General features: G+C 51.1%; 1 protein-coding gene across 1 annotated transcript in view; it reads left to right on the top strand.

Annotated features, from left to right (window-relative positions):
• The first annotated feature begins 836 nt into the window (after nt 1–836).
• DKK3 (dickkopf WNT signaling pathway inhibitor 3) overlaps nt 837–15,496 on the top strand; it is a 45,649-nt gene continuing 30,989 nt past the window's right edge. The window contains exons 1-4 of the mRNA XM_032853484.1: nt 837–934; nt 1,488–1,729; nt 9,965–10,099; nt 12,940–13,023. Coding sequence (XP_032709375.1) covers nt 1,517–1,729; nt 9,965–10,099; nt 12,940–13,023 — 432 coding nt within the window. The 5' untranslated portion in view covers nt 837–934; nt 1,488–1,516. The remainder of the gene's footprint in view (nt 935–1,487; nt 1,730–9,964; nt 10,100–12,939; nt 13,024–15,496) is intronic.

Below are 15,496 nucleotides of genomic sequence, written 5' to 3'. Positions count from 1 at the left end.
CAGGGTAGGGGGAAAGAAAACACTCCTTCATTTAAGAAATATGTGAGTGCTTCCTCTTCTGGATACTCACGTATTTAAAAAAGTGTTAGAAAACAGTGAGTGCCCCTCGTTCTAGATGCTGGGGAGACTGCGGTAAGACAAAGTTGCGTTCCCACGAAGATTAGCTCACATCTCCCACTTACCACGTGCCCCACACTCGCCTGCATGCGTTATGCTCGTTAACTACTAGGTACACTCACTACACTAACCTCCATTTTCTGTTCGGGCTAAGTGGAGCGCAGACACATCTGGGGACTTGGCCAGGTTGGTAAAGTCGTAAGAAGCAGAGCTGGGATTCACACCAGGCAGTCTAGCCGCCGCTGCCTGCTCTCAGCCACTGTTATGTCGCCCTGGAGAAGCTCGCTGACATTCTCACGAGCTCCGGGAGCTACAAGTGGGTTATCTTGGCCAGAGTAAGGCGTCAAGCATGGCAGGCGGATGAAGGCCAGCCAGTGACCGGCCTTGGCCGCCAGGCTGATTGGCTGGGGCTTTGCCCTGCATGCGGGCCGGAGGATGGCTTGGGAAGGGCAAGGGGGCCGCGGGAAGCACACCCTCCCCGCGTCCGCCATAAGCTATAGCGGGAATCCGGGCCCTAATGACAATGGACCGGGATGCGGCGGCGGCCGAGGGATGCAGGGAAGGGGCGGCTCTCGGAGGCGGAGGAAGCTGGCCTGTGGCGCGAGGTCGCGGGCGGCGGGCGGCCAATGGCGTGGGTCCGGGCGGCAGCCCCTCCCGCCGGGCGGGGCGCGCTGCGGGCTCGCCGGGTACCAGCGCTGCCGCATCCCCGCGTGCTCCTCGCCCCCGCGCCGCTCCTGTCCCCGTTCCGGTGCCCGCAGCCCGCAGAGTCCCGGCGAGGTCTGGCAGGTCCAGCCCGCGCACAGCTCGGTCCAGTCCGGTGGGTGAGGGACGGTGGCGGGAAATGGGGTGGCGGGGAATGGGGGGGCGGGGCGGGCTCAGTTAGGTCTCGCCTGGGCGGGTGAGGGGTGGACGCTCGACTGGGTTCGGACCCCGCGGGGAGGGTGCCGGCGGGCGCTCGGATCGCCCCGGAGTGGGCTGCACGGGGCTGGGGTGGGAGTGGGGTCGCGACTCCAGAGCTGCGCTCGGACCTGGTCGTGGAGAGGCCGGGCTAGAACCCAGGACTGCGCGGGGGTGAGCGATGGCGCCGCGGGTGTTGGGAACTCGGTTCTGTTGCTGCTCCGGGGAGGAGGCTATCCCTGGGGATGGGGGCACAGCTCAGCCCCAGCCCGAGGAGAGAGTGGGGGTGCGGAGGGGAGGGGGCGCGGGGCTGGAGCAGAGCCGGGGGGCCGCGTCCGGAGGGCCCTCCGGTTTGTCTCCTCCAGAGTGGGTGCGGGGAAGAGGGGCGCCGGGGGCGGGCCGGGGCGCGGGGCGGGGCTGCGGGGCGGGAGAGGGGGTGGTCGGCGCGCCTCTGATCAGGTTCCGGGACGCAGGCAGCGGCGGCGGCGGGAGCAGAGCGGAGATGCAGCGGCTCGTAGGCACCCTGCTGTGCCTGCTGCTGGCGGCGGCGGTCCCCACGGCCCCCGCGCCGGCTCCCACAGCGACCGCGGCGCCCGTTGAGCCCGCCCCGGCTCTCAGCTACCCGCAGGAGGAGGCCACCCTCAACGAGATGTTCCGCGAGGTTGAGGAGCTGATGGAGGACACGCAGCACAAACTGCGCAGCGCGGTGGAGGAGGTGGGTGCGTCTGGCCGGCTGGGGTTCGGGGGAGCGCCTGGTGGGGGCGGCGGGGGGCTGGGGCAAGCCGCGCTTCGAGCGCTCGCCGGGGTACTCCGTTCTGCGAAGGGGCCGGGAAGAGCCGGCTGCAGATTCGGAGTGATCGGCTGGCCGCTCAGGGTGAGCTCAACTCCCACCTCATTCTGACTTCCTGCCGAAAGGTCTGGATCGCAGCCTGTTCACCGAGAGTCTCCGGCTGGGCTCACTCAGGGGCAGCCAGGGTCACCACCTGTTTACGCGCTGCTGGCCGCTACCCCGCAATTGTCTTCTTCAAGTGTGCATTTACCCACCCACCCCCCCGCCCCCTGTGTAAGCGGAAGCTTGCTGGCCCCTGATACTCGGGCTCTGTGGTTTTGCAGAGAGGCCAAGGATCTCAAGTTCTAGCTTGTACGTTGGGCTTTGAGTTTGTGCCATCTTCCCAAGACATAGTTAGGATGCCGTGTGGGGACAAAAAGCCCAGACAGCTTTGCTGCTGGTCTGTCTGGGCTTCCCCCAATGCCATGTGAGGCAGGGAAGGAAAGTCAGAATCCTAAATCCCAGCAGTGTGAATTTTCAGATGTGGGGGGGGCAGTATGAACGGCCACCCAACTCCACCCCAGCAGTGCTTTGGAGTCAGTCCTAGGCTCAGGGTCCTCCTCTGCCACTCACTAGCTGGGCAACATTGGGCAAGTCCCTTAACATCCTCTTCTCAGTTTCTTGTGAGAATTAAATGCCATGGTCTCTGTGGGCACCTGTTGTAGAATAGGTGGCCAATATACAGTAGCTGTTACCTTCAGATACCAGAACCTTAGCAAAGCTTGGCCTGGCTTCTTTCTTCCGTCGCCTCCTAGGACCAGACGCTATGGATAGCATCCTCTAGGCTGATCATCTAGGTGTTGGCAGGGCTGCCCTGGCAGGTGAGGCGGCTGCCTCAGCTCACCCAGCCCAGGTGTCCGGAGCTGTCCCTGGTGCTTGGGGTTGGGGCGCATGGTCACTATTGTGCCTGGCTTTGGCTGCAGCAGCCTGTCTTTGGAGAGAAGCTAGCCATCCCAGTGAAGGAGTCAGCAAGAGACCATATGTCCAGGCTTGTGGCTGAGGTGTCTTCCCACCCCTGCTTCTCCACATTCCACTGGGACAGAGCCTCAAATGCTAGCTCTGATCTGCGGGGAGACGTTGCTTTCTCCCCACAATCCTGCCTCCCAGAGCAGGCAGTCGGATGGAGTATGCGGTGGGGGACACTGGATTGGAGGCAGTTGTGTGGGAAGCTGTCCTGAACATCCACTGGACAGGCCAGATTCCAAACCCCATGGACAGACATTGTTTCCTGTGAAAGCAAAAGAATCATGACATGACATGAAATAATTAAAAGGAGAGGGGAGTCAGATGGGCCCTCATAGCTCTTAACTCTGCCCCTTCCTAGTAACTGGAGCTTGTGATCCTTCTGGTGATCCTTCTGGTGCCAGGGCGGGGCGGGTCATCTGGTTTCCTTATCTGGGTTCCAGGATTTTCTTGCCTGCTCATGGATTACCAGTGAGACTGATGAGGTCAACTCCCAAGTTTCTGTTCTCTGTGATCTTGTTTGTGCCACACAGTCTTCTGATGGTAGCTCTTGCTGAGGGAAAGGAAGGAGCCATGGGGGCCTCTCTGGTCTCTTCATTGATTAGAGCAGTTTGGGATCAGCAGGACATGAGTGGCACATCTCCTCCATGGAAATCCTCCCCATTGGCTCTGCCAAGGCCCAGCTTCCTCCTTCCAGATGCCATTCTGCTTGCATTGTGAAGATGGGCTGGTTGAAGTTTGCCGCCAGGAAGAGTTGCTGGCTGTCACTTCTGTCCCCCTCAGTGGTCCTGCCCCAGAGAGCATCCTCTATGGCCGTGGATATGCGTTGAGAGAGGCTGGACCCCTGCGTGGCAGAACAGGCTGTGGGGATCAACCTTCCTTCAGCGGATCCTAGCTCTGCCATTCCTGGTGGGGTCCAGGAAATGTCTCCCTCCCCCCAGCTCCGTTTAGGATAAGGAGGGATTTAAATGAGGATGCAAGTAAAGCAAGTTACCTGACCATCTAAAATTGGGTTAAGTGAGATTGTGTAATATAAGTCACCCCCAGGGCGCCTGGGTGGCTCAGTGGGTTGAGCCGCTGCCTTCGCTCAGGTCATGATCTCAGGGTCCTGGGATAGAGTCCGGCATCGGGCTCTCTGCTCAGCAGGGAGCCTGCTTCCCTTCCTCTCTCTCTGCCTGCCTCTCTGCCTACTTGTGATCTCTCTCTGTCAAATAAATAAATAAAATCTTTAAAAAAAAATAATAAGTCACCCCCTGGGGCTGTTGTCAGGGTTACGGGAAGTCCTCGCCGTCTGGATAAAGAAAGGCTGCCATTATCACCCTCTAAATAGTACCAGCATGGGGACAACCAAGAAACACCACAGAGTCTCAAGAGATTGTGGCGATTAGTATTAACTTTTTAAAAAGAGGCTTCCAGAAAGCCCCTTCTGTCTCATAAACACAGAACAGTTGCTATTTACTTGTTGTCTGGGGAAAGGACCAGGCCAGATGCATTGGTTGTTTACATGGTTGCGCCATGAATCTGCTTTCAAGTAACTGCCTGACATTTTAAATACTCCAGCTGACTCAAGCTGCTGATTGCTCTTTAGGGAAAGATCCTCTGCTTGTAGGATCATTATTTGGGGAAGCCAGTGTTCAAATGGTTCATTCTGGGCTGTTCCTACTTTCCGGTCTTAATATTCTGTGTTACCGATAAATGTGTTTTGAGGATAAAAGCACTTTCTTCTCCTCCCTTCCCCCTGCTCACGGTGATATCCGTAACTGACATATTCTGGAATATTCTTTTTTTTTTTTTTAAAGATTTTATTTATATATTTGACAGATAGAGATCACAGGTAGGCAGAGAGGCAGGCAGAGAGAGAGAGGAGGAAGCAGGCTCCCCGCTGAGCAAAGAGCCCGATGCAGGGCTCGATCCCAGGACCCCGAGATCATGACCCGAGCTGAAGGCAGAGGCTTTAACCCACTGAGCCACCCAGGCGCCCCTATTCTGGAATATTCTTAATCACCTTACCCAGCCCTAGGAAGAACCCTAATACCAAGCCTCAATTTATCTCTCCAATTTTTCCTATTATACCCCTTTAACAGACTTGTAGAGTGAACCAACCATAAATGCCATATTTTAAAACATGCACATTCCTCCTTTATGAAACAGCTCCTCTTGCTTTGGGCTTAAGTTTCTCTTGCTAGTGGCCGTAATAGTTGTGGTTGAAATTTCCATTGTAAACTGTACTTTGAGTTTGTGGTGCCATTAGAGAACTATTAGCTCATTCTATTGAAATAACCACTGGTTGAGAAGGAGGAGGTTTTATAAGAAGTCTCTGCTCAGCCCAAAGCAGACTCCAGATTTGGTAACTTGTCAGTTATTTGAAAGCCAAACTGGAGGATTCAGATTCCAATGGGAATTTTTAAAAGCATGAAAACATTCCCTTCTGCTTCTGGATATGGCCTCTATAGCATCTTAGTCTCTTACCCTTTTCCAGCTGTATCTTTCTTTTCTATCACAAAATATGCCAATATCTCTTACTTAAAAAAAAAGTTTTTTTAATCCTTTTCATGCTCATTCTGTCTCCTGCCTTAGCTCTGTTCCACTTCTTCTCTATTCTTTTAGTGAATTCTTCAAACACGTGGTATCTACTGTCTGCTTTTTCTCCTTCAACCTGCACATGCCCTAGCAAACTAGCTTCTTCTAAATCTGCTTTCTTCCAGGACAGCGTTAGGAGAGTAGCTACATATTACATCTGTGCTGGGTACCAGGTGCTGAGGCAGGCACTTGGATTTCGTGGTCCTTAATTCTTGCATCCGCTCAGCAGAGTAGGACTTCTCCACTACACAAATGAGAAAGCTGGGGTTGAGAGACGCTTGGTGTCTTGCCCAAGGTCACAGCTGCTGGGACTTGGCCCCACCTTCCCTAACTCCAGAGCCCTGGCACTTGCTTCCGCCGTGCTTCGGGCAACTTTTTGCCTGACCTTGTGGCTAGCTCTCAGGGGCTTGGCCCACCTGGACTTATTTGTAATCTCTGCTACCTAGCAGGTCCTCACTTCCCCCAGGTATGACTTCCTACTCCCACACCTCATTCTGGCCAGTTCCCTCACTCCCCTCTCTATCTTCTCCAGGCTCTTTATTATTTACCAACTAGTCTTTAGAACTTGTTATAACTTTGCTTGGTTTGGAGCAAAGGTTTTCCCTGGGGGCAAGTGCAGGGGAGGGAATACCTCAGAATCATTTGAGAAGCTCTTTAATACCTTGGATTGCACCCGCAGAAGTTCTTTTTTTAAGATTTTTTTTTTTTTTTTTAATTTGACAGAGAGATCACAAGTAGGCAGAGAGGCAGGTGGGGGGCGGGGGGAAGCAGGCTCCCCGCTGAGCAGAAAGCCGGATGTGGGGCTCCATCCCAGGACTCTGAGATATGACCTGAGCTGAAGGCAGAGGCTTTAACCCACTGAGCCACCCACGTGCCCCTGCACCTGCAGAAGTTCTGAATCAGCAGGTCTGGGAAGGGATCTGGTGTGTGGTAAATGTATAGGCATAACTCTCTTGGTTATATATCTATGATAGATACCATTTCATAGTTTCAAGTATGACCCTGATGCACTCTCCTGGTTGAGAACAAGGCCAACACGCTCTGCTTTAGAACTGCCTGTCAGTCTCTCTCTCCTTCATCATCCGCCATTTTATCCCGTGCCCAGCACGGACCCTGTGCCCCAGCCCACAACACACACCGTTCTTGTCCAGGTGGCCACAGCTTTGCCTCCTCTGGGCTCCTCTCTGTTCAAATCATACCTGTCCTTGGAGACCAGCTCAATCATGCCTCCTCCTCCTGGAGGCCTTTCTATTCTATTTTTTGAACCCCTGGCTTGCTTCTAGAAGTCATCATAATCATCCTCAAACAGGTTTAGTAGTGGGGCTCTGCTCTCTCCGCAGTAAATGAATAAGCTGCTCAGGCAGAGCAGAAGCACATACTGGACAAGACCCAAAATCTGGAGTCAGACGAACCTGAGTTCTGTCTGAGCTTTGCCTCCTACTAACAATGTTGTGACCATAGGCAGGTCCCTTCACTTCTCTTCACCTCATTCTCTTCATCTGCAGAGTAAGGGCAACAACACCTTCCTCGTGGGGGTGCTGTGAATATCCAAGGAGCCATGGAAGTTACAGTGCAGTGGCTCAGGCATAGATGATGCCCAAACATGGAGGCTGTCACTGTGGTGATAATGATGATGATGATGGTGAAGCTGATGATGATGGTGATGGTGATGGTGATGATGGTGGTGATGGTAATGATGGTGGTGATGGTGATGGTGGTGATGGTGATGATGCTGATGATGGTGATGATGACTATGGTGATGATGATGATGGTGGTGATGGTGATGATGGGGGTGATGGTGGTGATGGTGATGGTGGTGATGGTGATGATGATGATAGTGATGATGGTGATGGTGGTGATGGTGATGATGATGATAGTGATGATGATGGTGATGATGATGATGGTGGTGATGGTGATGGTGGTGATGGTGATGATGATGATAGTGGTGATGGTGATGATGATGATGGTGATGGTGGTGATGGTGATGATGATGATGGTGATGATGATGGTGATGATGATGGTGGTGATGGTGATGATGGTGGTGGTGATGGTGATGATGATGGTGGTGATGGTGATGATGGTGATGATGGTGGTGATGGTGGTGATGGTGATGATGATGATAGTGATGATGATGGTGATGATGATGATGGTGGTGATGTTGATGATGGTGGTGATGGTGGTGATGATGATGATAGTGATGATGATGATGGTGGTGATGGTGGTGATGACAATGAAGCCAGTGATCGAGTTTCAGACATCTCCCAGTCCTCTCTGGGTCAAACACAGCAGTTACTGACCAAATCCTTGTTTGATCATTTGAGCTTCTGTGTCTTCCAGACTCCCCACTTCTACTCAGTGTTTTTGTGCTGCACAGAGACATGGAAATTCCTTCCCCATAGCCACCCCAGCTCAGTAAATCCAGTTGGGAGAGACAGGAAAAGAGGTGCCTCATTTAGTACATGAGGGAATAGAAGACAGTGATTTAAAAAAAAAAAAATAGAATCTTTTTGAAGATTAGTTTTATGAAGTAAAAATAGCCCAGAGTCAAAGATAGTATTGGAAAACTGCCAGCCATGAACTAGAACTTCTCTTTGTGTCTCTTGTTTTAAATTCCTAGACAGAGTGTCTCACTGGTGCAACTAGTCCGTGATGTGGCCTCTTTCTGAGTCCACCCTGCTGTGAGCTGGTCCCTTTGTCCACTGCCCACTCAGGGTGGGGCGTGGCAGTAAATCCACAAGAGGAAATTGGGTACAGTTTCAGGTTGACAGATATATCTGGTGTAGGTGTCGTGGGGGCTCATGAGCCTGGGGGATCTGGGAACAGCAGCCTCAGAAACCTGACACCAGAGGGGAACACATGTGGAAGAGGCAGGAGGAGGGTGAGCCCTGGGAACTAGTCAGCTGGCCCTCTACCAGGGTCTCTCTTGTACCCAAGCGGTGGGGTGGGAAGGAGACATAGCTGTGGCCCTACCTGTATCAGGGAAGGGGCCATCCTGGGGGCTGTTGGGGTCTGCCCACCACCACCAGGCCCTGCAGCAAAGGCTTAGGAGCAAATAATGTGTTTGGGAAGCGATCCCAGAAACACTAGGAGGAAATGGAAAAGTAAGATGGAAGAGAAGAGAGGGAATAAAGGCTGTGCTACTGAGCAGGTCACTGCTAGGCTGTGCTGGGGGTCCTCAGAGAGAGACTGCCCCTTTGAGTGGGGAGGGAGCTGGGTATTTACCCTCATAGCCTGCCCCTCACTGATTGAGGATGGTTCTTGGGGTGTTAACTCCCTAGCATCTGTGCATAGTGAGCAGCCAGAGAGGGCTCTCAGAGAGAGACCAGACTGGTTCTTGGCATGAAAGGCAGCTGAATGCAGGTGACCTCTGGGTTAGGTTGCTGGGAGAGGGACAGGGCCCCAGCAGCCTTGTCAGGGGCCAAGACTGATCAGCGGAAGCATGCTCAGATCCCAACTCTGCCCTTCCCGGACAATCCTTTTTTTTTTCTTTTTTATGTGTCTCTGGATAGACTACAGTGAATTTTTAAAAATTGTAATTCCAATAAATGGTGTTATATTAGTTTCAGGTGTATGACATAGTGATTCAACAATTCTATGCATTACTCAGTGCCCATCACAATAAGCGTCCTCTTAATCCCCTTCACCTGTTTCACCCCCTCCCCTCTGGTGACCATCCGTTCGTTTTCTACAGTTAAGAGTCTATTTTCTTGTCTTTTTTTCTTTGTTCATCTGTTTTCTTGGATTCTACATATGAGTCATATCCTCCAGTATTTGTCTTTCTCTGACTGACTTATTTCCCTTAGCATTATACCCTCTGGAGCCACACCATAGTTTTGTAAATGGCAAGATTTCATTCCTTTTCTGGCCGAGTAATACTCCATGTTATATATACCTGTATATCTATATACCACTTGCTCTCTATGCATTCATCTACTGACGGACACTTGGGCTGCTTGCTTCCATAGTTTGGCTGTTGTAAATAATGCAGTAAATATAGCAGTGCAGACGTCTTCACGTTAGTGTTCTTGTATTCTTTGGGTAAATACCCAGTAGTGGAATTGCTGGATTATATCGTAATTCTATTTTTAATTTTTTGAGGAACCTCCATTCTGGTTTCCCACAGTGGCTGCAGAAGTTTGCATTCCCACCAGCAGTGCACGGAGGTTCCTTTTTCTCCACATCCTCGCCAAAGCTCGTTATTTCTTGTGTGTTTGATCTTAGTCATTCTGACACCTGAGTGGTGATACCTGATTGTGGTTTTGATGTGCTTTGCCCTGACGATGAGCGATGTCCTTCACGGATAATCTCGGGAAGTTATCCAGTCTTCTTGAGCCTTACTCTCTGCAACTGTAAAATGGGTGTATTCACACCTACCTTCGAGAGAGGCTGTGAGATTTAAGGCTATAATAGTTGTAAAACTTTTAGTGCAGTGTCTTATCCTGGTGGGCAATTAACAGGACCTATTACTACTACCATTATTTATAATTGCAGAAGAGGAAGAGGGTGGTTCTGTTTTTCTAACGGACTGATTTGTATCAAGAGAAAACAATTTGCTCATTAAGTTCATTGATTTAATAGATGGAAGCGGAAGAAGCTGCAGCTAAAACATCTGAAGTGAACGTGGCAAGCTTGCCTTCCAGCTATCACAATGAGACCAACACGGAAACCAAGGTGGGAAATAATACCATCCACGTGCACCGAGAAATTCACAAGGTAAGTATGGCCGTGGCCAGCACCTCCCCTTTTCCTTAGCTTCCTCTCCTATCAGAGAACTAAGGTCTTGTTTACAAATTGGATCCGCAAGCCAAAAATGCAAATGAGGTTGGTAAAACACAGATTAAAAACCAGAGGGAATGAGGGAGCTATTTAAGAGGGAAAGCTGCGTATCAGAAACCTAAATTGCTTTTGCATTTAAGCAATAAATTTAACTCTAGGCTGCCTGCCAATCTGATTGCAAAGGAATGGTCGGGAGTTTTTATCATTTGATAAAAGGGTGCAAACAAATGTCTAGAGAGAGACTTCTCTAGTATTGAATTTGAGGAATTTATCTCATAGGTTTTAATGTGTGTTTTAGCAGGGAGTTGGAATAGAGTCCATGTTTGCTGAATAGATCCTCACTGTTTCCTCAGGAGGAGCTCAAATGGGTTATACTCCATCTTTGGGAGGGAAAGCCTCCTTTGCCATTAAGACTGAACATTTATTTGCTGGCTATCCACTCAAATTTCTATAGCAGAGTTTTTTCTAGCCTGCCCTATGTCTCAGTGTCTCTGTTTGATATCTGACATGAGGAACAAGCAGGTTCATTTCTCCCCCCGACTTGAAGAAGAAAACGTTGCAAATCCAGAAGCACGTAGCCTTAACCCGTCCTGGCATGAGATGTGTCTGGCATGATGTAGGCAGGATGGGGAGGGCAAAGCCCGTGAACCTGGTTTCTCTTGAAGAGTCTGACGTGCTGATATTCAGGGTCACAGCTAGAGGCTATAGAGTTGACGTTCTGCTGTGAGCATCAAGGAGCTTGACCTCAAACCTCATCTCAGCCCATATGTGCAAGGCCTAATGGCTCCAACGAGAGGGTCTCACTTTTGTTCAAGGGCCCAGGTAATGACTTGGTTGAAACAATAGCGTGTCTGTGTCATGGAGCATAAGGGGCTCGATTTTTATGGGCCGTTGCCTTGATTGTAAAGTAGCCTTTGTGTGGCATTTTTCCCGCTGTCCCCAGCTTCAGCTGGGTGTACCCTCCACCTCGCCCCCAGATAAATGAACAAGTCACCTGCTGACCAGTCCTTCAGCATTGCTCATCAGAGGCCTGGAGAATGTTTCCAAAAGTCTTTGTTTTACTTTTGCCAAAACCAATATTAAGTCCTTCTCTTTGACGATAATTAGGTAACAGGTTTGCCTCTGCTTAAAGGTTGCTTCTTGTAGATGTTGGGAAACCCAGGTGTGAGTCCTACTGGTAACTAGTGTGGTTTTGAAAAACCATTTAAATTTTATGTCCCTCACTAACTGCATTTAGGAAATAGGAAGGTCGGTTCGTACGTGACAGTAGCATGGGGGTCAGATGACTTACGGTACCTGAGAGCTCACCGTAAACGACAAGGTGCTTGCAACAGCCGGTTGTTCTATTCCTGTTTCTTCCAGTAAAGTTATGTCATGAGCACCACGTAGCAGCTCTCCAGTGGGTTCCACGGACCGTCTGTTCTGTGCTTCACGAGGGGCTGGGCAGTGGTGAAACATGTTCGGGAAACATCTTAATTATTTCTCCTAGAGATAGGAAAATGCCCATTAGTACAATAAAGGCTCTTAGAAGTCCTGCAACCTGTACCTGCAGTATAGGACCATAGAATTGTTAAAAAATACACCATCAGTTAATTCAGCAAAAATCTGGCAGAGGGGAAAAGGACGCTGCCTCTTTGTTGGGGAGAGGATTTATTTGCCTAAAAGTATTGAAGCATGTTGGTGAAGACATGATCCTTATCTCCCCAGAACTGGAATTTGATCCACTGTGACAAAGTAGGCTGTGTTTCTGCTCTGTTTTGGACAGTTTCCTTGTGATATTAGAGCTGGCAGGAACTTTGTAGATGACCTAGAAATGAGGACATGGTGAATCAGAGAAGTGACTTACTCCTGGTGACACACTAGGTGGTTGGTGGTAGCTGAGCTGAGGCTCAGAGAACCCAGATACCCTACCTGCCGGGTAGACGTCCCTTCTGATCTTCATTGCTGGCACTAGCGTTCCTCAGACAGGACCTCGGATGGGGCAGGAGTGGCGCGGGGTGCGAGCAGGATGCGGGGCTCAGCCCAGAGGCGTCTCCCGCCGGTAAACACCATCAGATGCAGACAGCAGGTGGAGGGGAGGCCTCCCTTTGCACTAAAGCACTTCCTAGATGAACTATGTCACCAGAATCAGGACGGGGGCAGCTCTAGCTAAAACCTTCTTGCTTCTCATGAAAAGATGTTTGATGAGACGCCCAGATGGGTTGTTGTTGAAAAGGATGTTGCCGTTGAGTTCTGAGTGATAAGCCCGAGAACAGTAGAAACAGCTACTGCTGAGTGTTTGCTGCGTGCCTGGCTCTGTGCAAAGCCCCCGCCGTCCCTCCACGGAGCAGCCCCGTGAGGGAGACTCTGCTGTGTTTCTGACGGCTGCACTGAGAAGGGGCCATCCGCCTAGCGGCTGCAGCTAAAATAAAAATAAAAGGGGGAGCAGGCATTCTGTTGACTTGGGCAGATGTTGTGGCTTCAGGAAGTGGGAAAAATGGGCACCTGGGTGGCTCAGCCGTTAAGCAACTGCCTTTCACTCAGGTCATGATCCCGGGGTCCTGGGATTGAGGCCCACATTGGGCTCCCTGCTTAGTGGGAAGCCTGCTTCTCCCTCTCTCACTCCCCCTGCTGTGTTCCCTCTCTGTTGTGTCTCTCTCTGTCAAATAAATAAAATCTGAAATAAATAAATAAATAAATAAATAAATAAATAAATAAATTGGGAAAAAAGAAACCAGCTTGTGGGATTTGCCCAGAATTCCTTCTGTTTCACATTCACGGTACTTGCTCTGCCGTAGGTAACCAACAACCAGACTGGACAAACGGTCTTCTCGGAGACAGTCATCACGTCTATGGGAGATGAAGAAAGCAAAAGGAGCCACGTGAGTTGTCATGTCTCCTGGGCTCAGCCCCTTCACTTGCGAAGGGTGACCCAAACTTCAGGCCATGGGCAGAAGGGAGCGGACACTCATTCACCTCTCCTGTCTCCTTTCTACCAAGATTCCCCGATTCCTGCATTTCTGACCAGAGCGATGTGTTCGGGCAACAGGCTCTAACACTTTGCATCAGAAACAACAGAGAAATGAAATTCAGTTGGCATTTGCCTGACTCCCTCTCAGCCCTGAAAGGGAACAAGGAAGTACCAGGTACCCTAACTGGGGACCTTGGCACTAAGACCTGGACTGTCCAGCCTGGAGTCCCCAAAGCCCCTGGTGTGGCCAGGCCCTTTTGTAATCCCAGCCCTGGTCAGGCAGGTTGAGAGGGACATCACCTTAATTAGTGGAACCCCGTGGCCTAAGGGAAATGGAGTGTTGTCCCATTCCAGGCTTCATGCTCTAACCCCTTTGTGATGGGTCCACCTACACAGTGGCCTGTTGCTTTGTCCAGTGGCGGGATGGTTCTTATAAAATGACAGAGTCCTACTGGTAGAAGGGGCAGAATTTCACAGAAGGAAAGCCTGGACACCGGTCGGGAGGTGACCCCATGGGAGTCACCGGTTTCCAGACTCCCAGGCCTCAGGGGACTCGACTGCTCTTCACCTTCTCATAGAGGTGGCTGGCTTCAGAAGCAGGTAGCTGGTGAGGAGTGGACAGGGTGACCGCCATGTGATGTGGCCAGCTGTAAAAATGTGCATTCTCTATGGGGACCTCAAGAACTAGTCTTTCTGTGCCTAGGTGCCCGAGACAAACTTCAGCTACAAGTTCTTACCCTCCAAGGTGTAGAGCACTTCCTTGACCTTCAGAAGGGGTCAAGGATTTTTCCTCGCCTCTTTTGGCATCCTCATAGGAAGAGAAACAGTGTACCCATCGAGCTAGGGAGGTGGTGTTGGTGTGGTTGGTAGTTGGTGGGTTCTTTTTGCTTGTTTCTGACACAGAGCTCAGACGTTGACTTAAGGCTGGGAGGTCCGGAGGGTTGTGTGTGGTGATGGTGACCCCTCATTCCAGGGACCTGGGGGTAAGATCTGTGCTGAAATGGAAAGAGCTCTAGCAGCTGAGGCTAGAAGCATGAGTTTGCCACGTACGGGCTGGGTCACCCCAGTCACAAAAACCTTTGAAGTGGGGACAGGATTGATTAAGGTCAGGAGGAAAGAGAAGCTGGCTTTCGAAGGTGGGAAGAGAGAGAGGGGAGGGAAAACAAAGCGGACGAACAGTCATAGTATATGGTCATGGTACCAACAGGGAAAAGCTTCAGAGAATTTCTGGTTGGGGCCCTATGATAAAAGGAAAGCCTCAGCCTCAGCCACGAATAGAAGGGGCAGGGAAACAGAACTTTTCAGGGCTGTGAATTAGAAAAAAAAAAAAAAGTCTTTGTTGTCAACTGAAAAAAAAAAAAACCAACCTCTTACTCCACAGTGGTCCATGTTTACTCTGGGGAGCTTCTCGGAGCCCAGAGGGCAGCAGGCCTGACTTGCCCGAGGCCCAGGGGCACAGGTGGCCAGCCACACCCCCACCCCAGGCCTCCTCTGTTGGCCCCCAAGGGAGGGTATCTAGTCAGGTTTTGAAGCCTGCAGTAAGGGGACTGAGGCTCCAAGAGTGGTGGGCGGGGGAGAGGCAAGATCTTGAAGATGCCAAGGACGTGCTCGAGTCAGGGAGCAGCTGCCTCGTGTACACGCGGCTTCCAGCAGGTCTGCTTCCAGCTTTCCCAGGTGTGCATGGTCTTGTGTGCCCACAGGCGTCTGTGCTTCAGGCCCAGCTGGGTGGCCCAGAATCTCCACACCTGCACCTGCAGTCTCTTGTGTCCACCCTGCAATGGAGGACATGCTGTGCCTTTGTGCAGTGTGCAGTCAGAACTCCCATACATGACTGCCTTGAGAATGCAGGAGGCTGACGGGAAGAGATAGATCCCAGAAACCCAGCTTTTCTTGATTTCTGCTGAGCCCCTTGGGATAGGAACTCATTGAGTTTCTCTGTGGGAATAAATTCCAATTTGCTTAGCTAGAAGGGAGATGGGGGGCATCTGATGCTTGATTGGCCAATGTCTGGCAAATCCCATGGGTCTTTGGAGACCAGGTTGGAGACTTTTCAAGCCACCTCTGGAGCGGATATCGTGTGGCAGAAATGGTGGCATGGGTCCCCTCCAGCAGAGCCTCTCTCATTGTCAGTGTGGCTTGCCAAGAGTTGGAGTAGAGAGATCTAGTTTCACGTGCCCACAGAAGTCTCCCATTCAACTCCTCTCCACTTCCTGGGTCGCCATTGTCCCAACACAATGGGGCTGGGACGTGAGTGTCATCTTTACAGAGATTTAGGAAGCCGTGAAGCCTAGATTGCTTTCAAAGGGATGGCCTTTGTTACCACTCCCTAGTTTTTGTCCCATTTGTCCCATTCCCTAGTTTCTGAAGGTAATGATTTTTGCAAT

This window comes from Lontra canadensis, unplaced genomic scaffold (genome assembly GCF_010015895.1).
Source record: "Lontra canadensis isolate GAN:19392208 unplaced genomic scaffold, GSC_riverotter_1.0 scaffold7, whole genome shotgun sequence".
NCBI classification, from domain to species: Eukaryota; Metazoa; Chordata; class Mammalia; order Carnivora; family Mustelidae; genus Lontra; species Lontra canadensis.
The sequence above is the reverse complement of the archived record's forward strand: the minus strand, read 5'-3'. Positions and strand labels throughout refer to the sequence as shown.